The sequence below is a fragment of the Octodon degus genome, unplaced genomic scaffold, assembly GCF_000260255.1.
Source record: "Octodon degus isolate 3935 unplaced genomic scaffold, OctDeg1.0 scaffold00122, whole genome shotgun sequence".
NCBI classification, from domain to species: Eukaryota; Metazoa; Chordata; class Mammalia; order Rodentia; family Octodontidae; genus Octodon; species Octodon degus.
Genome location: NW_004524698.1, coordinates 7539949 through 7563183, shown reverse-complemented (window position 1 = coordinate 7563183; position 23235 = coordinate 7539949). Strand labels below are relative to the sequence as shown.

General features: G+C 55.2%; 1 protein-coding gene across 8 annotated transcripts in view; it reads left to right on the top strand.

Annotated features, from left to right (window-relative positions):
- The window catches only part of Rai1 (retinoic acid induced 1), a 78117-nt gene extending 55090 nt beyond the window's left edge, over positions 1–23027 (top strand). For 5 of the 8 annotated variants that reach the window (XR_002817870.1, XR_002817871.1, XR_002817873.1 and 2 more), the window contains 3 exons: positions 6544–12172; positions 14389–15098; positions 16082–16169. Coding sequence is in view for 2 of the 8 variants with exons in the window: in XM_023700132.1 (XP_023555900.1) it covers positions 6560–12172; positions 16082–16175; positions 21152–21201; positions 21641–21655 (5772 nt within the window). In the remaining 6 variants the exon portion in view is untranslated. Of the gene's footprint in view, positions 1–6543; positions 12173–14330; positions 15099–16081; positions 16176–21151; positions 21202–21640 lie in introns of those variants that run through there. The other 3 variants (XR_002817875.1, XM_023700132.1, XM_023700133.1) reach the window with 3 other exon arrangements.
- The last annotated feature ends 208 nt before the right edge of the window (positions 23028–23235 follow it).

Here is a 23235-nt window from a genome sequence, read left to right as displayed (position 1 = left end):
ATATATATATAAATGAAAGAGCCCTTTTTATAAAACCCTGACTTCTGCGTTAGATGTTACAATACAAACCTGTAATCCTAGCTATTAGACTGAAACAGGATCAGAAGTTCAAGGTCAGTCTGGGCAATTTAGTGAGACACTGTCTCAGAATAAAAAAGAAAGGGAGCCTGGGGATGTACCTCAGTGGTAGAATAGTTACCTAGGATTCAGAGGCCATGTACAGAAAAATCGTGATTTCTTTTTAAAAGAAAAAACTCAGACCCATTGTCACCCTAGGCTCCCATTTCCATGTGGTAATGATCTGGGCTAAGTGGGGCTTCTCCCACCCACCCCTTTATTTAGGATCAAAATTTCCACCCCCACCTGCCCACTATGCTCAGGTGCACTTCCTGCCAGACCTCCAAGAGATGTTCTTTATCAAAGGAATGAATCAGAGCTGTGACCACAGGCCCTGCTCCCAGTCCCTACTCAAATGTGCCCTGTCCCTCCACACAACTGCTTGCTCTAGATATTTTCACAGGGTCAATGTGACATTTGGAACATGATTCATTCAATAAATATTTATTATTCTGGGCATGGGGCTATGGCTGTGAACAAAAGAGATGAAAATCCCTGCTGTCATGGAACTTTCTAAAAAGGAGAGACAATTCATAAAACAAGTCAAGGCTTATAAGAAGGTAAGTGCTTTGAAGACAAAATGGGGAAGGGTGTGCAAGCAGTGTCATTTCAAACAGCAGTCAGGGAAGGCCACTGGACAAAGACTTGGAGCTGGGTTAGGGAGCTGTGTAGGTTATCTTGTGAATGGTATTCCCTGCAGAAAAACAGCCAATGTAAAGCCCAAGCGGCCTCAGGAGGTGAAGGGCTTGCCCAAGGTCACAAAGGCAGCCTGCTGGCTGAAGGCTAGGATAAAAGGTAGCCTCTTTCATCCTTTGCCTGCCCTGAAGACCAGTAGTTGCACTGATCTCTGTGTATCTCTGCAGGACTTGCTGGGGTCTTAGGATATGGAGAAGAATGGAGCAGACTAGGAGTGTCCCCCATGGGTCCCCTCAGCTTGCTGATCCTGGTACCCTAATTGTGTCATTACCTCCACCGGGTCTGGGGCAAACAGAACAAGAACTGGTACCATCTGACTGGAAGGGCCTCTCAGCGTCTGTATCCCAGCAGTCACCTCCCACCTTTTCCCTTTTTCTCATTTTGACAGACACCAAAAGTGGTGAAGCTTTTTTGTTCAGTGGTGAATAAAGTGATCTTTAAAAAAAAAAAAAAAAAAAATTGTCCTCAAGAGACTGATAAGTACAGAGGTGGTAATAGGTGTGCGCTTACTCGCCTTAACAGCCCCCCAGGTGGGCCCTTGATGCCAGTAACTGCAGACCCCTGCTGCTGCCTCCACCTCATAGCAGGGACATGGGACCAGCTGGCTACCACCCCTTGCACCCTAGACTGTAGGTCCTACTGTCCAGGTCTCCTTACCTGTCACTGCCGGCTGAGAAACAGGCATCATGGGGCAGAGGGCTGGGCATGGGGAGCTGGTGTACATCTGAAGCTGGAGGCACCAAGGAAAGAAGGGGTGGGGCATGCAGTGGGTGTATGTCCACTGGACTAGACCTTCCCACAGACCCCATTCTTATGCCACTGTAGTTGGGTTCCTAGAGAAACCATTCTTGGTGGGCTGTGAGAGCAATCTTTCTATACATCTGGAAAGCCCAGAAGTCTCTTCTTCCCCTTCAGATACCCTCCACACAGCCCTTCCTGTCCAGCATTACCCAGGTCCCTCCCTCCGCGGAGGAGCCTGACTGGGGTCTTGCATTTCCCAAACATCACTTGTCCCTTGCTGTTCAGAACTGCAGGCCCAGAGACACCCAGTAGAGCTCTCTATAGTGAGCTCACTCAAGTCTTACCCACATTTGGAGGGGCTGTGCTGTGGAGCAGGGCTTCTTTGTTCTTTGGGGTTCTTTATGCCCCAGGATGGCTCCCCTGCCCAAACAGGCCTTTTTGAGCCAGCTCATGTCCCTCCTCTGCTGGCCCCTAGCTACCTTCACATATTCCTGAGAATTTTTGGATACATGGGGGATTTTTGGAGACTCCTTCCCAGGCAGGCTATGTCTTCAGGATTTGAACAGATTTCCCCCAAGACAGCAGTAACTGTGGCTAATGATTAATCACATACACCCAAGTCTCACTTATTTTTCACCACCCACAACAGATGGACAAGTCCAAGGTGGTTTTACTACCGGTACCAGACCCCTCTGCCCCATGTCTTGCCACCTGAGCCCCTGCACAGTCCCACTTTTTCCTATTCTCTGTTCTTATGTCTTGAGTGGGCTGAGGTTTTAAATTTTTTCCCTGCAGCTACAAATCAGGAAACCGGGTCATAAAACAACCTTGAGTAAGTAGGTGGGATGGAACCGCCAGCCTTGGAGCTGCTGCTGGGGAACAGAAAGTTTCTCCCTACCTCCCTGCTACCCACTCTTCTTTTTTTTCCTCAGGGTCCCCCTGGGTTGCAGCAGTTCTGGCCTACATTGTACCCATGTCCTTGACAGGTGACCTGGCCCTGGGACCTGGGGAGACTATGGGCCTAGTGATCCTTTGTTGAGGCTGCCCAAGGGACAGTAGTTGCCATGGTAATTATTGTTGCCCTTTAGTGGGCCTACCCAAGGTAGATCTAGTTTGCTCAAAGAAGGGGGCAAGGTAGGAATGAAAGTTCTCCTGTGGGCCAGGGAGCAGCTGAATGGCAGAGTGCTCACCCAGCATGCTTGAGGCCTTGAGTTCTGGGCCCAGCGCCTCAAATTAAATAAAGGCTGGGTAAGGTTCTGTGCCTCGAAGGCTGCAGACAGGACTAGACATCAAGCCACTGTCCTTGCCTTAGCACAGCACCACTGTTTTGCTGCCCTTACCAGGATGACCCCCTCCAAAATAGGTTCTTGGCAAGGGACATCCACCTTTGGCCTGGTCATTGCTGCATCTCTGTGAGTGGGCTCTGTTATGGGGTCCTAAGTGCCACTCATCCCTCTGCACCTCACTTCAACAAAGGATGGAACAGTCAACATCGAAGAAGAAAATCTGGCCCTGCATGGTGGCGCACGCCTGTAATCTCAGTGCTCAGGCTGAGGGAAGAGATCACTGAATTCAAGGCCAGCCTGAACTACATAGCAAGATCCTGTCTCAAAACAGAGGAGGAAGCCTGTGTAGGGGAGGTGCTCCGTAGCTGAGGTGCATCCATCCCCAGCCCAGGAGTCTGGTGAAGGTGTGTCCAGGCCCACCCTCCTGCCAAGACCTTTGATGGTGCTGGCTTCACTCTGGAGGGGATGTGGGGGCTTTATCATCACCCTCTACACATGATGACATGTGTGAGTGGTTTGGGGTTACTGACCCCAGCCCAATGTTGCGGGGGGGAAGGGGTGTGTGGGACCTGGAGCTCCAGCCAAGCTGAGTTTGGTCAGTCCCCTGTCGTGTGGCCTGGTAAGATAGGCTTCCATGACTGGTGCTGGGAATGCACAGGGCTCTCTCCCTCCCTTCTGCCTGTCTTGCAGGTGCAGCAAAAGAGGCCTTGGCCAACAGCAGAAGCAGGTGGGGAGCAGGAGGTGCCTGGGACCAGGAGGAGCCTTGGGTGTGAGGGGTGCTCTCACACCCCTCGGCTGCCCCCTTAGCCACTTCTCCCCCACATACAAAGGTCGCCACTGCTCTGCCATGCAGCCTTTTTTTCTGCCCCCTCCTCTCTTGATAATGCTGCTGAACCCGGCCCTGCTGCCTGCCTTTCCTCCCCTCCATATCCTTTTCCAGTGCTCTTGAAAAATAATCATAATCACAATAATTAATAACAACAGAGCCCATGGCAGGCTGAAGCTGCTCTTAAAGAGGTAGCGCCCTATTTTTTCCTGGCAGAGCCAGTGGGACCTTGGCAGGCAGCTCTGAGAGGCAGCTGTGATGCTACCATGCCTTTGTTCCTGCATCCCTCCTCCATCTGGGGTTGGAGGGTGGTATTGGGGGCGAGTATTTTTTTGCCTGTGTCCACCAGGCACTGGGCCTCTTATATTTTAATTGAACTGTCTTTTCTTAGAGATAGATGTTTCACTACATCCAGCTGCTCGGGTGTATTGGGAAACCCGCCTATAATCCAGCTTGGCTAAATTAAAAGATGCAGCAGCTGGACTGATTAAAACAGGGAGGGGGAGATGAGGATGGAGCCGGCAAGGAGAGGACACTACTAATGGCACACCCACCCTTCCACCCCCCTCTCTTTTTAAATAATGTTTCTGGTAATGCATTTTGGAGAATGTGAAAAAAAAAATAAAAAATAAAGCCGTAGAAATGTTAATGATATCCACAGGACACTCAGCAGGAAATGAGAGTGATCTGGGACTAATAAAAGCAGAAATGTAATTTGTGCAGATATACGAGGGAGGCCCAGCCTTCAGAACCGTCCAGGGTTTGTGAATTCTGGGCTCATAAATGCGAGTGGGGAGGGCAGGGAATAGGTAATACTGCCACACTCAGCCTTGGAGCTGGACTGGCTTGGAAGGGGCAGCGAGCCGGGTTTGGGGCAAAGGTGGCCTTCTGAGCTGGGGCGCATGAGCAGAGCCCACAGGGCTGCTCATCCCCACTGCCTGGGGCCAGGGTTGCCTTGCTGGCCAGGCGATGCTGCCAGCTACTCCAGGTGGGCATGTCCTGAAGTTTTCTGTCTAAGCCTCCCGGGATTGCAGTGGGTCAGAGGGCAGGTGGGCCACTTCTCCACCCTCCGTAAGGGTGCCTGTGGTGGATCTGGAGAGGAGGGCATGAGGCTTCCACAAGTCTGATGGGGTGGGGCTTGCTCTGGGGGCAAGGATACCCTGCTGTGTAGGTCAGACAGGTTGACTCCCTAGGAAAGGAGACGTGCTTTGGGATGAGCCTCTGTGCAGGTGAGCCTGGGGTGGTGCTGGCAGGCTCTTAGGCTGCTTGGCTGTCTGGTTAGGTGTGATGGAGGTTGCCCCTCTCCCTGTCCCTTCCTGAGATCAGTCCCAGACACTGGATGAAGAAAGCATCTTTGGAGGTGGAGGTCAGAGAGACTAGAAGCTGAACCTCCCTTCCGGGACATTCTCCTTCATTTGTCTCCTGACTGCATCTTTCCTCTTTCTCATTCCTCTCCTACTTCTCACAGCTATGGAATTCTTTTCTCCTCCCAGTCCTAGCCTTCCCCACTTTCATTTCTTCCCAACCCCCCAAAATACTCTGGAATCTGTAGTCTGAGGTGGGCCACCCCTCCTTCTTCCAGTCTTTGGCAATGAGAACTGGAAAGTCCCTGTCTCCTACCCCCACCCTAAGACTTGGGTCACGCAGGCCAAGCAGAGCCCCTTCTTCCTGCCTTTTTCGGTTGCTGGGTCAAGTCCTAAGCCCTCCAGAACTGAGTGCTGATGGTCAGTCCCTCATCCTGATTCCTCTAAAACCTGGGCTTTCCTTTCTTTTCATCTGCCTCTTAAGGATCATCTGAGGGTAGCCAAGCCAGCCAGGTAGTTTAAGGAACCTTTAACCCAGATACCTAGGTCTGTTGTGGGTCATGAACTATCCAAGACTTGTACCATGCCTTGGGTCATTTTCAGACACAGGATCCTGCTTTAGGGTAGATTAGATCCTGCCTGGACCCCAGCCTCTAAAACCATGGGCCACTTGCTCTGGCCTTGACCTGGGAAGGACTGGAGGAACACTGCCAGAGGGACAGGACTGAATCACATGTCCTAGCCTGGTGTGCTCCATGCCCACAAAACTATGTCTCTGTCCCCATTAGTATGCATTCCCTCACTCTGGCCACGTAATCTGTTTATGCACCTATGATATCAAGAACAGGAGGCAGGTGCTGCCATCCTGTATTCCTGGGAATCAGAGGAGGGGACGTTTTATATCTACAGTGGCTCAGCATCTTCCAGTCGATGTCTGCTGGAAGGAACAGACAGATTCCAGATGGCATGGCAGGGATGGGGCGGTGTGTGGATGAGAGCCTCTGCGTGTGTGTGGAGTGTCTGTCTGCCTATGGTCAGCCTTAGCTAGTGTCCTCTTCCAGGCAAGACAAGGGCAGATCTTCACAGGCCCCCTCACATGGCTGGGTCATGCCTGAGCGCAGCCACACAGGGACTAAGATTACAGGATCCAGCCAGCCCCGGGAGACAGTGGAGCCGGAACTGCTCTGCTAAATGCTTTTGAGCTGTCTGGAAGGGCTGGGAGTGGTGGATGGGGGTGGAGGGGAGGAACTGGTCTGCAGGAAGGTGGAACGGCCACTCCTGGTGGCCTGGCTCTGAGAAGCCTGCTTTGCACCTCCCACTCTGTGGTGGCTGTCCTTGGCAGGCTCAGCTGCAAATGCTGTGGTGGCGGCAGGAATTATGGAGCATACCTCCCTGACACAGAAGTTGTCAATATGTGCACAGCTGCGGGGGAGGTTCTGGCCTGAGGGTTGTGTGTGGGGAGTGGACAGGGTAGGAGGTGGCTGGGAGGGATACTGGTCCAGATGAAAGGACAAGAACCTGGCCCATCTGAATTGCTCTCCCTCTGCTCCCCCTTCTCCTTTTCTTTTCACAGATAACCAGCCCGAGTCATGCAGTCTTTTAGAGAAAGGTGTGGTTTCCATGGCAAACAACAGAACTACCCGCAGACCTCACAGGAAACATCGCGCCTGGAGAATTACAGGCAGCCGAGTCAGGCTGGGCTGAGCTGTGACCGGCAGCGGCTGCTTGCGAAGGACTATTATAATCCGCAGCCTTACCCGGGCTATGAGGGTGGCACCAGCACACCCGCGGGCACAGGAGCTGCAGTTGCCACCGAGAAGTACCACCGAGGGAGCAAGACCCTGCCCTCACAGCAGGCCCTGCAGGGGAGGCCAGCTTTCCCTGGCTATGGTGGTGTCCAGGACAGCAACCCTTACCCAGGACGCTACTCTGGCGAGGAGGGCCTGCAGGCCTGGGGTGCCCCACAGCCACCACCTCCTCAGCCACAGCCCCTGCCAGGAAGTGTGGGCAAGTATGATGAGAATTTGATGAAAAAGACAGCAGTGCCCCCTGGCAGGCAGTACCCAGAGCAGGGCACCCAGCTTCCCTTCCGGACTCACTCCCTGCACGTCCAGCAGCCACCGCCACCGCCGCCTCAGCAGCTGCAGCAGCCCCAGCAGCCTCTGGCCTACCCCAAACTTCAAAGGCAGAAACTGCAGAATGACATTGCCTCACCTTTGCCTTTTCCCCAGGGTGGCCACTTCCCCCAGCACTCCCAGTCGTTTCCTGCCTCTTCCACTTACCCTTCCTCTGTCCAGGGGCCCACTCAGGGGGCCCACTCTTATAAGAGTTGCACAGCACCATCCACCCAGCCCCATGACAGACCGCTCACCGCCAATACCAGCCTGGCCCCAGGGCAGCGGGTCCCAAACCTTCACGCCTACCAGTCAGGCCGCCTTGGCTATGATCAGCAGCAGCAGCAACAGCAGCAGCAGCAGCAACAACAAACTCTTCAGAGCCGGCACCATGCCCAGGAAACCCTCCATTACCAAAACCTCACCAAATACCAACACTATGGACAGCAAAGCCAGGGCTACTGCCAGCCAGATGCAGCTGTCAGGACGCCAGAGCAGTACTACCAGACTTTCAGTCCTAGCTCCAGCCACTCCCCTGCCCGCTCTGTGGGACGCTCACCGTCCTATAGCTCCACTCCATCGCCCTTGATGCCCAACCTTGAGAGCTTCCCGTACAGCCAGCAGCCACTCAGCGCTGGTGCCTTCCCCACAGGGGTCACTGACCATAGTCACTTCATGCCCCTGCTCAACCCCTCCCCAACGGATGCCGCCAGTTCTGTGGACACCCAGGCCAGCAACTGTAAGCCCATGCAAAAGGACAAGATCCCTGAAAACCTGCTGTCAGACCTCAGTCTACAGAGCCTCACGGCACTGACCTCACAGGTAGAAAACATCTCCAACACAGTGCAGCAGCTTCTACTGTCCAAGGCTGCTGTGCCACAGAAGAAAGGGGTCAAGAACCTTGTGTCCAGGACTCCGGAGCAGCACAAGAGCCAGCACTGCAGCCCTGAGGGCAGTGGCTACTCAGCTGAGCCATCGGGCACACCACTGTCTGAGCCACTGAGCAGCACCCCACAGTCCACTCATGCTGAGCCCCAGGAGGCTGACTATCTGAGTGGCTCCGAGGACCCACTGGAAAGAAACTTCCTATACTGCAGCCAGCCCCGTGGAAGCCCTGCCAGGGTCAACAGTAATTCAAAAGCCAAGCCTGAGTCGGTGTCCACTTGTTCTGTGACCTCACCTGATGATATGTCCACCAAATCTGATGATTCCTTCCAGAGCTTGCACAGCACTCTGCCACTGGACAGCTTCTCCAAGTTCGTGGCCAGTGAGCGGGACTGCCCTCGGCTGCTGCTCAGTGCCCTGGCACAGGAGGATCTGGCCTCTGAGATCTTGGGGCTGCAAGAAGCCATCGGTGAGAAGGCTGACAAGGCCTGGGTCGAGGCTCCCAGCTTGGCCAAGGACGCCAGCAAGCCTCCCTTCTCATTGGAGAACCACAGCGCCTGCCTGGACTCGGTAGCCAAGAATGTATGGCCACGGCCTGGGGAGCCAGAGACCCTGCCTGATTCTTTGCAACTGGACAAGGGTAGCAGCACCAAGGACTTCAGCCCAGGGCTCTTTGAAGACCCTTCTGTAGCCTTTGCCAGCCCTGATCCCAAGAAGACAACTGGCCCCCTCTCGTTTGGCACCAAGCCCACCCTTGGGGCTGCTACTCCAGACCCCACAACAGCTTTTGACTGTTTTCCAGACACAACTACTGCCAGCTCAGCAGACAGTGCCAACCCCTTTGCCTGGCCAGAGGAGAACCTGGGCGATGCTTGTCCCCGATGGGGACTGCACCCCGGTGAGCTTGCCAAAGGCCTAGAGCAGGGCGGAAAGGCTTCAGATGGTGTGGGCAAAGGGGACAGCCATGAGGCCTCAGCCTCCCTGGGCTTTCAGGAGGAGGAGCCCCCTGGGGAGAAGGCAGTTGCACTGCCCAGGGATTTCAAGCAGGAGGAGGTGGGTGGGGTGAAGGAGGAGGTGGGCGGGATGCTGCAGTGCCCCGATGATGTGGGTAAGGCTGACCGGTGGCTGGAGGACAGCCGGCACTGCTGTTCTGCTGCAGATTTTGGGGACCTGCCGCTGCTGCCGCCTCCAGGCAGGAAGGAGGACCTGGAGGCTGAGGAGGAGTACTCTTCCCTGTGTGAGTTGCTGGGCAGCCCAGAGCAGAGGCCCGGCATGCAGGACCCACTGTCACCAAAGGCCCCCCTCATCTGCACCAAGGAGGAGGTAGAAGAAGTACTGGACTCCAAGGCCAGCTGGGCCTCTCCATGCCACCTCTCTGGGGAGTCTGTCATCTTGCTGGGCCCCACCGTGGGTGCTGAGTCAAAGGTGCAGAGCTGGTTTGAGTCCTCATTGTCCCACATGAAGCCAGGGGAAGAGGGTTCTGAGGGGGAGCGGGCACCAGGTGATTCCACCACCTCAGAAGCCTCCCTGGCCCAGAAGCCGAACAAGCCAGCTGTGCCCGAAGCACCCATTGCAAAGAAAGAGCCTGTGCCCCGGGGCAAAAGTTTACGGAGCCGTAGGGTGCACCGGGGGCTGCCGGAGGCTGAGGACTCCCCATGCAGGGCACCAGTGCTGCCCAAAGACCTCTTGCTCCCTGAATCCTGCACAGGGCCCCCCCAGGGACAGATGGAAGGGGCTGGGGCCCCAGGCCGGGGCACCTCCGAAGGGCTTCCCAGGATGTGTACACGCTCCCTCACGGCCCTGAGTGAACCCCGCACACCTGGACCTCCAGGCTTGACCACCACACCTGCACCCCCTGACAAGCTGGGGGGCAAGCAGCGAGCTGCTTTCAAGTCAGGCAAGAGGGTAGGGAAACCATCACCCAAGGCCGCATCCAGCCCCAGCAACCCTGCTGCCTTGCCTGTGGCATCAGACAGCAGCCCGATGGGCTCCAAAACCAAGGAGACAGACTCACCCAGCACTCCTAGCAAGGACCAGCGCTCTATGATCCTCCGGTCCCGCACAAAGCCCCAGGAGGTCTTCCATGCCAAGCGGAGACGACCTTCAGAGAGTCGGCTCCCTAACTGCCGCACCAAAAAGCTCCTTGCCAACAACCACCTGCCCACCACATTCAAAGTCTCTAGCAGCCCCCAGAAGGAGGGCAGGATGAGCCAGCGGGCAAGGGTCCCCAAGCCCTGTACTGGGGGCAAGCTTTCTGATCGACCCCTCCACACCCTCAAAAGGAAATCTGCCTTCATGGCCCCAGTCCCTACCAAGAAGCGGAACCTGGTTTTACGGAGCAGCACCACCACCACCACTACCACCACCACTGGCAGTGGGGGAGATGGAAAGGAAGAGAGGTCTGAGGGCTCCCCTGCCCTCTTCAGGAAGGTGTCTTCCCCCAAAAAGACCAAGTCCAAGGGGAACGGGAACAGTGAGCCCACCATGAAGCCCTCACCTCCAGAGAGTCCTGAAGCCTGCATCAAGCTGACCTCTCGGGCAGCTTTCCAAGGGGCCATGAAGACCAAGGTGCTGCCACCCCGGAAGGGCCGGGGCCTAAAGCTGGAGGCCATTGTGCAGAAGATCACCTCACCTGGTCTCAAGAAATTCACATGCAAAGTGCCAGGGGCCTCTCCAGGGACACCTCTGAGCCCAGCTCTCCCAGACAAGGAACGAAGTGGCCTAAAGAGTGCTGGGGGCAGCCCAGCAAGGGCAGAAGAAAGTCTGGTAAGCATAGGCACTGGGCAGAAGCTTCCAGCAACTTTAGGAGCTGACCCATTATGCAGAAATCCAGCCAACAGGTCCTTAAAAGGCAAACTTGTGAACAGTAAGAAACTGTCCTCTGTTGACTGTTTCAAAACTGAGGCCTTCACATCCCCGGAGGCCCTGCAGCCTGGGGCAACTGCCCTGGCACCTAAGAAGAGGAGCCGGAAAGGCAGAGCTGGAGGCCTCGGACTTCCCAAAGGCCCCCTGGAGAAGCGGCCCTACCTTGGTCCAACTCTGCTCCTCAGTCCCCGAGACAGGGCCAGCAGCACGCAGGGGGGTGGCGAGGACAATTCTGGTGGAGGCAAGAAGCCAAAGACGGAGGAGCTGGGCCTAGCCTCCCAGCCCTCCGAGGGCCGGTCCTGCCAGCCCCAGACAAGGGCACAGAAGCAGCCAGGCCATGCCAACTACAGCAGCTATTCCAAGCGGAAGCGCCTCACCCGAGGCCGGGCCAAAAACACCAATACTTCACCCTGTAAGGGGCGTGCCAAGCGGAGGCGGCAGCAGCAGGTGCTCCCCCTGGATCCTGCAGAGCCTGAAATCCGCCTCAAGTACATTTCTTCTTGCAAGCGACTGAGGGCAGACAGCCGGACCCCTGCCTTCTCACCCTTTGTGCGGGTGGAGAAGCGAGATGCATTCACCACTGTATGCACTGTTGTCAACTCCCCAGGGGATGAGCCCAAGCCCCACAGGAAGCCTTCGTCCTCCACCTCCTCTTCCTCACCCTCATCTTCCTCCTTCTTGGATGTGGCTGGAGCTTACCTGATGGCGCACCCTGGAGGCTCCACCCTGCAGTCACGGCCCGCCCTGCCTCTCTCCTCTATGATGCACCTGGGGCCTGTGGTTTCCAAGGCCCTGAGTACCTCTTGCCTTGTTTGCTGCCTCTGCCAAAACCCCGCCAACTTTAAGGACCTTGGAGACCTCTGTGGACCCTACTACCCTGAACACTGCCTCCCCAAAAAGAAGCCAAAACTCAAGGAGAAGGTGCGCCCAGAAGGCACCTGTGAGGAGGCTCTGCTGCCCCTCGACAGAACACTCAAGGGGCTTGAGTGTGCAGCTGCCACTGCTGCCACTGTTGCCACTGCTGCTGGGAAACCCCCCAGGCTTGATGGCCCAGCTGACCCGGCCAAGCAGGGCTCACTGCGTACCAGTGCCCGCGGCCTGTCCCGGCGGCTGCAGAGTTGCTACTGTTGTGATGGCCGGGGTGATGGGGGTGAGGAGATGGCCCCAGTCGACAAGAGCCGCAAGCATGAGTGCATCAAGGAGGCCCCCGCAGAGCCTGTTGGGGACACCCAGGAGCACTGGGTGCACGAGGCCTGTGCTGTGTGGACCGGCGGGGTCTACCTGGTGGCCGGGAAGCTCTTTGGGCTGCAAGAGGCTATGAAAGTGGCTGTGGACATGGTAAGAGGCCAGCCCAGTGGGGTGGGGAGCTTAGGGGACAAAGCACAAGCAGAAGGCAGGCAACTGGGGAACCTGGACTCTCCAGGGCTGCTTTGTCACAGAGCACTGTCCTTAGACCCCAGAGCCCCAGTTGAGTCTCATATCTAAGGTTAAAGCAGGATGCATACACCCAGCCCATCTGTGGAGATGGCCTATTGCAGTTCATGTCCAGCCTGGGCAGTGCCTGTTCCTATTCCCCTGGTGCCTTCTAGCTTTGGCCCCTCCTCAAGCTCAGAGATGCTGGGGCCTAGACAAGCTGGGAGGCCTTTGGGCAGCAAGCTGCTGCTCTGGATGGAGCTGGGGGTTAGAAGAACCCCTCACGCACACAGGGCTAAAGCATGGGACCCATCATAAGCCCTCACCTTGTCAGGGACCACTGGTGGCTTCCCATATTTGGTTCTCAATTGCCCTGCAGGGAGCTCTGGCCACTGAACATGTGTGACTGCTGGAGCCACCCTGTGCTCACCATAGGCCTTAGCCATTGCTACCCATCTCAAGGATTATGCCATACGCTGAGGTGCTGTCATACTATTAGGGTGGCACTTGACCCACATTCAGGGGTTCACATCTGGTGTCCTGAGAACTAGTAGACTAGCTGGCTGACATCCTTACAGCAGTGACTGCTGCTGGAGTTCTGCAGGCCACTTGGTGCTGGCTCCTCAGGCTCCCTCTGGCAGAGGCCCACAGCCACTGTGCAGGCATGTGCAAGGCAGCACCAGCCAGTAGCAAGGTAGGGGTCAGCAGAAGCACCACCCAGGCAGTGGGGGGCTGCTTTCTCCAACACCCCCACCCCCTACACACTCAGGGCCCTGCTGGGCTTCTGTGGAATGAAGAAGTTCATTCTGGCACAGGAGCTGGGCTCTCACTGTAATGGTCCACACAAGCTGTGCACTGCCCTGTCTGGAGTCCCTGTTTGCTACTCCCTCTTTCCTCTCTGCTCCCTCCCCACTTCCCTTTGTCCCTCCCTCCCTCCTTCCTGCTATTGCTGTGTGTAACTGGTCTCCAGAGAACCTGTAGAGGCTGGGATTGTCTGCACCTGAGCCATTTGGTGACCAGGGAGAGCTGCCCCGTGGTCTGTCTGTGCTCCCCTCTCCTGCGTTGCTGTCCACCTGCCTCCCTGCACACTGCACAGTAGGCCATGGCATCATGTGGTTGAACCACACCCCACAGACACCCCTGCCTCCCTAGCGTGCAGGTTTTCACTCTCCGCAGCCCACCAGGATGCCTGATGACACTCTCCATTGCCATGACCTCCTGCCTACCTCTTTCTTACAGGCACTGCAGCCCCATCTCACTGGGGAAGGCCCAGCCTCTGTGTCCAGCAGGTGGTGGTCCCATGTGTCCTGGATCTCCTTTCTTTCCAATCTCCCCTCCCCTACCTCCCGTTTTCTTTTGGATCACTGACTCCTTATAGCAGGCTCAAGTCTGTACTGTCATTAACACATAATAACCCATGGGTCACCCTCCCCTCCCATCCATGTCAGCCACATTGAGAAGTACCCTGCACACTGGCCCTTGCTCTGGCCTGGCAGAGTACTGGTCTCCCTTCCCCAACACTCATATCCCCCAGACCCATACACATCATTTCTGTGTACCTTGCACCCCTGGCTGGCCTGGGCAAGGAGGGGACAACAGTGAGCATAGATGGATCCCCTTGCCCCTAGTCCATTCCAGTGCCCTGAGTCACCCACTCATTGACCTGCACCCACACAGAGTCTTGCTAGGCTGAGGAGGAAGTTCCCCTCATCATTTAGCCAGAGCTAGAGCCTGCCCCACCCATCCCCGTATGCTGGGCATGTTGCAGGGATGGTTTGGCAGCCCCCACTGCTGGAAATATTCCAGGAAGGCCAGAAAGGAAAGCACACTTGAAAAGGTGCTCATTGTTCACCAAAGGTATTTCCCTACCAGACAAATGGTCACAGCTCTGCCTAGGGTTGGCAGCTGGGTATATACTGGAGACAGGAAGTTGTTCTGTCAGCGTCAGGGGTCTTGCCATAATGCAGCCCCTGGGGGAAAGCCAAGCTTCCTCATGAAACACCCTGGAAGGATGGGCAGGGTTTGATCTTCCCAAGGCTCCAGAGAGAGGAATCTTCAGGGTCACTATTCCTTTCTGCCTCAGTGACATCACACTCCTGTGGAGTCCAACAGAGCCTGGTTTAAATCCCATCTCTGCCAAGGGCCGGTTCTGTAACTCCAGGAAGGCACTTGTCCTCTGTGAGCCCCAGAAGCTGAACCCATCACAGGACTTCGAGATTATGCAGGTGGTCCGTGACCTGTCTCAACACAGCAGGGCTCGGTGTGCAGCTGAGGCCCCAACCCCACCTCGAGACACCTGTGGTACTTTGGCCTCCCTTCTGCTCTCTGGAGGACAAAACTGTGAGCCCCCAGGGATACCCCTTTTCCTTCAATCCCCACCCTGAAAATACCTACCCTCTCTGAGCCCTGCCGTGCCCACTTCCTGGGACCACAGCCTGCCCCTAATCCAGGCTTCCGCAAGCCCTGCCCGCCATACCACTGTGAGTCCCCCGCCTCCATCCAGATGAGGCCTGGCCATGGGATGATGAGGATGGGGGCTACTTGTGCCATCAGGAGCTGGTGTCTGCCTTAGCCCTGGTATGGGCCTCTTGGCCAGCCAGGACAAAGTTCAGGGCCACAGCCCTGTGGGGTGGCTGGGGTCAGAAGCACCTGAGCCTTGTCCCTCTGTACCTCAGTTTCCTCACATCTACAATAGCCTTTCAAATTCCTGCCTCGAGGGTTGCTGGGGCCCCAGCACAGGTGAAGTGGAGAGAGGCCGTCAGCCGGAGGGGCCCCAGAGCTCCCCTTAAACGTCACCACGCCCCAAGGTCCACTGTGGATGAGAGACTCATGCTTCATCACCCCTTTTTGGGTGAGGAACTGGGGGGATATTGGGCCCCAGTTCCCCAGGAGCCTGTCCCAGAACAGATGGGAAGGAGGCCTCAGTCCTAAGTAGAGGAAACTGCCCATCCAGAGGCACTGTGTAAACATTCAGTATTTTAGAATATTTCTCACCCCCCACCTCACATCTGCTCCTGGCCTCCCTAAGGTGCAGGGTTTAGGGTGGAGCTTGCTGCTGCTTCTGTTACTGTGAGCAAGGGTTGGTGATTGTGACTCCAGGCCTGGGGCCCAGCCGGAGAGGTAAATTTTCAGGCAGGTCACCACCCTTACACTCCAGGGAGTAGCTAGGGAAAACAGCAACGTGTCAGGGCTTCCAGCCATCCTGGCTCAGAGCTAGTAACTGTTACGTGCTTATATGGCTTGGCCCCTGAGCATGCTCTGGCAACTTGACATCTCATAGGCCTTGAGTTTTGCTTCACCTTAAGACCTTTCCAGCCCTGCCAGCCCATCCTGGCCATGTCCCACTCTGAGTAGCCAGGCCATTGTCACCTGGGGTAGCACGCACGGATCCAGCATTGGTTTCCACGAAATTAGCATCTTGAGGGGAGCACCTGTTGCCTCCTCCAGATCTGATACCCTGTTCACCCCAGGGAGAGTGACTGTTAAGTCCTTGGGAAGAATAGACAGTACCCCTCCTGCCGTCGCACTTGGAAAAGAAGTCTTGCTCTTACCTCCTGTAAAGGGGGGCTTCTGAGAATCACACATCTTGAGGGGGTGTTACAAGCCAGGACAAAGACACTGCATGGTTCACATGTAGGAAGTACTTGGCCACCACTGGCTGGCAGCTGCAGCCGTGGCCATGGCGGTGCCCCTAGCCAGCTTGCTAGCCTGGGGTGCCAAAGAACACTGCCTCATGGGCGCGCCTCCATTCTGCTGCTTCTCAGGGCTATTTTGGAGAAAGGGGTGGTTAGGGATTGCACGAGGGCTCAACTGCTTTCCTTCTCTCTTCACCAGACGTGTTCCAGCTGCCAGGAGGCCGGGGCCACCATCGGGTGCTCCTACAAAGGATGCATCCACACCTACCACTACCCGTGTGCCAGTGATGCAGGTGAGAGCAGCTTGGGAGCAGTCCAGACCCTGGGCCCTAGTGCTCCATCCAACCTGAGCCCTGTGTGACCTCTGGTTACCTCCTCTCACCCCAGAATCTTTTTCTATTTATTTATTTATTTATTGGCAGAACTGGGGATTAAACTCAGACCCTTGTGCTTGCCAGGGAAGTGCTTATTCTACTGAGCCATCTCCCTAGCCCCTATTTATTTGTTTATGGCACAGGGTCTTACTATGCAGCTCAGACTCATAGTGATCCTCCTATCTCAACCCCCCCACCCCCCCTCCTCCATGCTGGGATTACAGGCGTGAGCCACCATGCCTGGTTTCAATGACCCGCACAGAGCAGAGGCCAGCACGGCATGTGGTACTGGGGATGGAACCTGGGTCCTTGCACTTGCCAGGCAGGCACTTAGACTGCTGAGCTATTGCCCCAGTCTTTTTTCCTTTTTTTTTTTTTTTTTTTTTTTGTGTGTGTGTGTGTGTGTAGTGCTGGAGATTGAACTCTGGGCCTTTACATAGAGCTGCTTTTCCAGCCCTTTGTAAAATACTTTATTTTGAGACATGGTCTCAAGAGATGCCCAGGCTAGGCTTGCACTTGAGATCTTCTTGTCTCAGCCTCCTGACACCAGAATTATAGGTGTGTGCTGCCACACCCACCTACCCCAGCAATTCATTATTTCTTCATCTTTCTCTCTACTTACACCTAGGCTGGGCCATCCCAAAAACATAAAAATGGGTCTACTCCTACTCCCCTGATTAAGGACTGCCCTCAATGAAAGATAGGCAGAAATTATAACATGAAAAGCCGTTATTACCAAAGAATCTCAAGAGGAAAAAGACACTAGGGCTAGGACTTTGGAAGGATGAGCCCCCATCAACCAGGCAGGGAACTGAGGCTCAGACAGATCCCTTATTTCACCTAAAGAAAGCTGTTGTTTGCTGTGTGGTGTTAGTCATTGATGTCAGCAATATTTTGAGGAGTTGTAAGACTGAACCCTGCTGGCCTTTCTAACTGTGATTGCAGGCAGCCCCTGCTCTTGGTTCCCCCATCTGTGACATGGAGACTTTTGCAGTCCTTTCATTCCAGAGCTGTTTGCAGCAGTAAAATACTGAGCACTGTTCATGCCAGGTAGATTTAGTCCTATTTGGAGCCAGGCTCTGTGCCACCCTCTTCCCTCCCTCCAAGCTCTTGCCTAGAAGGAATGAGGTGACCATGACCCTCCCTTGCAATGGACAAAGTCTGGATACTGGAACTCAGTCTCTTCCTACAGACCCACCAATGCCCCTTCAAACTCAGTGCCCTGCTAGGCCCTGCCCTGGCCCTGCCTGCAGTTGGGTCCTAGGCTAGCATCAGTCACAGCCTGCCTGGGAGCCACACAAGACCTTGAGTTGGGCCAGGGGGATGGCTCAGTGGAATAAGTTCTTCCCTGGCAAGCACAAGGGTCTAAGTTCAATCCCCGGTACAAAAAAAAAAAAAAAAAAAAAAAGACCTTGAGTGGTGATAGGTCCTTGGCAAAAATGAGCTCCAGTGTTGGGCAGCAGGGGGGGGGCTGCAGCTGCAGCAGGCAATGGTAGGGGCTCTGGCTGTATCCCGTGTGAAAGATTCCCATGGGGACTCAGGTCATTTACTGGGCCCATGGTCTCATTCCCCACCATAGCAATCATGATTGATTACACCCCTCCCTATGGCAACTGACATTGTCCCCACATACCAGGGTCTACACTGACCCCCAGCCACAGCCACATTTCTACAGATGGTCTTCTTGCCCACAGCCTCACAACAAAGAACTGGCAGAGGCAGAGTGCTTAATTACTCTCTGTATGCCCTCTGCTGCTGCTACGCGCACACACACACACACACACACACACACACACACAGGGTGGGAGGATAGCTTGGATGCCAGCAGATGGCAGAACGTGGTTCTTTTTTTTTTTTTTTTTTTTTTTAGTACAGGGTCTACAGGGTCTCACTACACAGATTGGACTTGTAGTGATTCTCCTGTTTGCAGCCTCCCAAGTGCTGGGATTACAGGCACACAACACCATGCCCAGTCAGTCACTCTTTCAGTGCACCCTGGGGGGTGGGGCCAGCACAGCACGCCAGGGATTGAACCCCAGTCCCTGCGCAAACAGGCGAGAACATGGTTCTTGCTCATAGTAATAGAGACCAGAGCAGGATAGAGCATGAACCATGGGAGAAATTTATCCTGTTTAAAATGGGAGGGAAGCCAGCAAGGCTTCCAGGCAGAGGCAACATTTGAAAGGGGCCTCAAAGGATCTGGTGAAGTGGGTAGCAGTAGAACTTGGATACCAGACTTTGAGCAGTAAAGTTTTAGCTTGAAGTGAAATCTTAATAGAGTTCTCCATACAATAGGAATCTCCAGGGAGCCATGGAGATTGAGGCCAGAGAGGGCTGGGAAGACAAGACACTGATCAGGCTGAAGAGTCCAGGCAGGAGAGGATGTTTGCCTAGTGCAGGGGGCACTAAAGCTACAGAACTTGGGGGTAAACTAGTGTCAAGCCTGACATCGTTTCCCATGTGGGAGGAGGAGCGAGTGTAGGCAGGGACAGCAGAAGATAGAGGAAGGGGCCAGGGAGATGGCTCTGTAGAACAAGCACTTGCCTGGCAAGTGCAGGGGTCTGAGTTCAATCCCTGGTTCCACAAAAAAAAAAAAAAAAAAAAAAAAGACAGAGGAAGACTACCGCTTAGCGACTTGACTTTTCCAGCCCCAGCTTACTGGGTAAAACACCAAGGGCACAAGTCGGCTGGCATGCCGGTGTGGGGGGGAGAATCCCCTAGGGAAGCCCCAGCTGCGTGGGCCTTTTCTGCTCCACGTGGTCTCCTCATGCAGCCTCCTTCCAGTAGTCCAGCCCTGACAGGTTGGAAGTCACAGAGTAGAAAATGCATGGCGCCGCTTCCCTGGAGCTGGGCACTGGCAAGGGATGTCCACCTGCCACATGTGGTGACCTGAGGACAGGCTGCATTTGGGGCATCTGCAGATATACTATGGGAACTGTCAGAATAAACCAGCAGTGGCCACTGGCCAGAGGGGGCTCATCAGAACCCTGGAGGGACAATGGGAGTTTGAACAGCTGGTGGTGGAGGGGACCCTCAGGAAACGGGTGCCACAGTCAGCAGTGAGAAAGGATAAGGTTTCAGGAAGCAGGGAGGACAGAGGACAGAGGAGCTAGGGGAGCTGTTTTTCCAGGAGCCCTGGCAGGGACGCTCTGGGATGAGATCCTGGTCAGGCTCTCAGGCTTCAGAACCCAGGCTGCCCATGACTTCCAGCTTTAACCCTGCATGCTGCCCTGACCCCTTTTCTTCCTGTTTTCATTCTAGTACTTTTAAGGGGACCCCACTTTGGAGACTAGCAGTGACCCCCAAGAGAAGGCAGAGATTGTCACACTACGGTATCCTGTCTAAACTATCTAAACTTCCCATGCCCAACATCAGGCCACCAGCATACATAGGTGCAAGCTCCAGGAAAGGGGCAGACATTGATGCCTGACCTTTCCTGCATCCCCCTCCTATGCCCAGCATCGGCCATGCTGGGCGGTTGCTGAGCAAGCTGGTTTGGAAGTGGCTTCTAATGGTCTGAGCCCTAAGCCTTATTGCCTGCAGCTGCCCCAGACAGTTGCATCTCAGCCTCATACTCTTGGGAAAGTCTCACTCAAGCCCTGGACTGAATCCAGCTTGCTCAAGCACAGAACACAGAAAGCTGATGGCTGCTTCCAGCCACTGGCCCTAGAAGGGCAAATTTGGTGGGCAGCGCTCAGGTTGGTAAGTGCCCAGCTTCCAGCAGAGTTGGCAGGGAAAATGGGAGAGAGCTAGAGAGGCCCACAGCCATCCTCTCCTGCCCTCAGGCTTTCCACCCTGGTGCCACAAGTAGAGCTGAAAGAGTACATAGGGCAAGGGTGTTCCCCTGGCCACTATGACTGGAAGAAAGGGGTGAAGAGCCCGAAAGGGACCTGAGGGGTTGGTGGGGTGTCCATGGAAAAGCTGGGTCTCCCTGGGTGAGGAGCAAGGTGTTGCTGAAGCGCCAGCACACCCGCCCAGGTGGCCATGAGGACTGGCCATGTTTGCCATCATCTGCACCTCTCCTGTAGTATCAGTGCTCTGGGGACCCACCCACTTGCTGGAATTTGCTCAGGCCCCTGCGGGAACAAGTGCCTGCATCCAGAGCACATGCCCTGTGCCATATTACACACCTCAGCAGTCTCCATTGCCCATGACATGCGGTGGATGGTATAATCATACAGATGTAGAGACCAAGGCTCAGAGTAACTGACCCACTGATCACCAGATGACACCCCCTGGGCATTGGCCCTCTAGAGGCTGGGTGCACATCCCTCACAAAGCCGCCTTCCACTCGGGAGGGAAGACAAGGAGTAATGGACGTGTGGACTGGCCTCTTGTAACAGGAGATTGCGACCATGTGGCAGGTGATGAGAGAGCCTCAGGGGTGGAGTGGTGTGGGCAAGTGGGCTTCTGCTTTAGGAGGTAGGGGAAGAGCTCCTAGTGAGGAGCTGGCCCTGTGGGAAGGGGAGGGCCATTCTAGGATGGAGGAGGAAGTCAGGTGAGGATCAAGACCTGAGGAAGGCCAAGGCAGAAGACCACGTTATATTCCTGTGATGGAGTTCATTTCTCGAAAGACTTTTTTTTTTTTTTTGGTGGAACCGGAGATTAAACTCAGGCCCTTGCGCTTGCTAGGGAAGCTCTTATTCCATTGAGCCATCTCCCCAGCCCCGAAAGACCTCTTTAAAAAAAAAAAAAAAAAAAGGGAATGGAGCCTTTTGTATGCTTGCTGAGCTTGCACTCCATCACTGTGCTACACCCCAGCTCGGCTTCCTTCTTTGAAGACAATTCCTGGGGCCTGAGACGTGTCATTGGGAGCACCCTCCCCTCTGTCTATGGCAAGAGGCCAGCAGCTGCCCCCACCTTGCTTAACCACCAAAACTTCTCTTTGGTCATAGGTTGCATATTCATCGAAGAGAACTTTTCTTTGAAATGTCCCAAACATAAGGTAGGTGACCTCAAGGACCCCTTTTTTTACTTCCTTTACAAGCTCCCCACCCCACCCCTTGACCTGGGCGGAGGCAGGAGCCCCAGCCCCAACCCCCGAACCCAGCAAACGGGTAGGTCATCAGGCAAGTCCCTAGGGAGAACCATGAGCCATCCTTAGCCAACTATTAGCCTCCCTTAACCCTCTCCAAGCAGGCGGAGGGAAGACAGGCGGGGGCAGGGGACGCTAGAGCAAGCTGGAGAAAGGGAAAGGAAGGAAAGCCGGAGGAGGGCCCCACACGCCTTCATTGGAAAAAAGCCCTCAGCTGACTGCAGCTAGGCTCGGGGGCGGAGCTTATGTAGGCGGGGTCGTAGCAGGGGCGGGGCCTTGGGAAGAATTAGCGCCTCGCGTACCTCTGAGACGAGTGTAACCGGCTGTCTGCGTTCCACTTCTCTGGCAGAGGCTGCCGTTGTAATCCACCGCATCAGCCGGAGGAGCTGCTGAAGTCGGCCTGCCGCCAAAGGAAAGGAGCCGCCTGCGCGGCCCAAGGCCTTGGAGTTACTCCCAGCGTCCATCCAGAGCTGATCCTTGTTCCGGGTGCCGGATCTTGGATCCGGCCACCAAGGGCCCTGCGGGCGGCCCCGGGTTGGGGAGAAAACCTGTTCCGGAGTCCCCTGCTCCCGGAACTGGACGGCACAGGGCTTTCTTGCCCACACCCGCGAGGCCAGGCTTGCAGACAGGAGGCACAGAGAGGCCAGATTCCTTCTGGGCGCCCAGTCTCCGGCAGGAGTGGGAGAGGCTTTGGCCTGGGGACGCTTTTTCACCCCAGAGGTCCTAAGATGACGTGGCACACATTCCTCATGGGTGCTGCCGCCACCCCAGTAGGTTGTGGCAGGTAGCTGGGGGGCAAGGGTGGGGGTCCAGATGACCCTGGAAGAGGCCAACGGGGGCTCCTGGCTCCGTGGACGAGGCAGCAGGACTGAGGCCTTTTAGAAGGCCAAGTCAGCGAGGGGAAGGGGCCAGAGGCTTTGGAGAGCACTTCCCACCCTGCCTTTGCCAAAGCTGTTGTGTGGCTTGAGCAAAGGGAGTAGTGGTGGGCCCATGCCCAGAGGACGTGGGCTCCTGGGTGCGGGCAGATTGGGGTACCCTTTGGCTTCTGTTGGTAACCTTCCCAGTTCTTCACCCCACCCCTGGAGCACAGCAGAAAAGACGCAGTGAACCCACCTCCGGCGGGATGCACGGTCGTCTCCTTGCACCACCGCCACTGGCCAGCGCCACTTGGCACGGGAGCAGGGACAACGCTAGATTCGTGTACAAAACCTGTGTACCCCTCTATATATATGTTACATAGAATGTATATATGTTGGGAACATGCTCGCTTCTCCCGTGTGTCGCCTCCTGTGCGTTGTGCGCCCCGCAACACAGCCCCACCCGGGCCCTTGCCGGGCAGGGAGCTACAGCGACGCCCTTCCCTGTGCAGCCACCACCGGCTCGGGCCAGTCCCGCCAGTCTGTCCGTGTGCTCAGCTCTGTCCACGCTTCGATAGGCCTGAGGCAGCCCCGTGCCTGGGGCTGCCCTAGCAACTTCCTGTACATATGACTGTAAAATGGTAAACGTGTGTATTATACCTGGCCTCGTTATATAGTGTATATATATGTATACATATACATATATATAATATATATGAAGACTGTAAATGTTAAGACGACTAGTGTTCTTATTAGTATATTGCTTCACACTGAAGATTGTGTGTATCGAGCTGTTTCTAAAAGATGTTTATTTTCCTTAAGAGTAAAAAAGTCATTGCATTCAGAAAAAAAAAAGTCAATAAAGAACCGACGATTGTTTTGGAAGTCTGCAACCCGTGGATTCTGACCAGACCAGGCTTTAGGTGGGGTATGTGGGTTGGGGGGGGTGCCAAGGGAAATGGGGTTCTGTCCTTTTTGTGTCCCTGCTGCCATCCACATGACTGCGGGTCCTCCCTCCCTATAGTACAAGGTTTCCTCAGGTGTGCAGGGAGATGATCAGGGGACAGGATGGGGGAGAGATACTCCA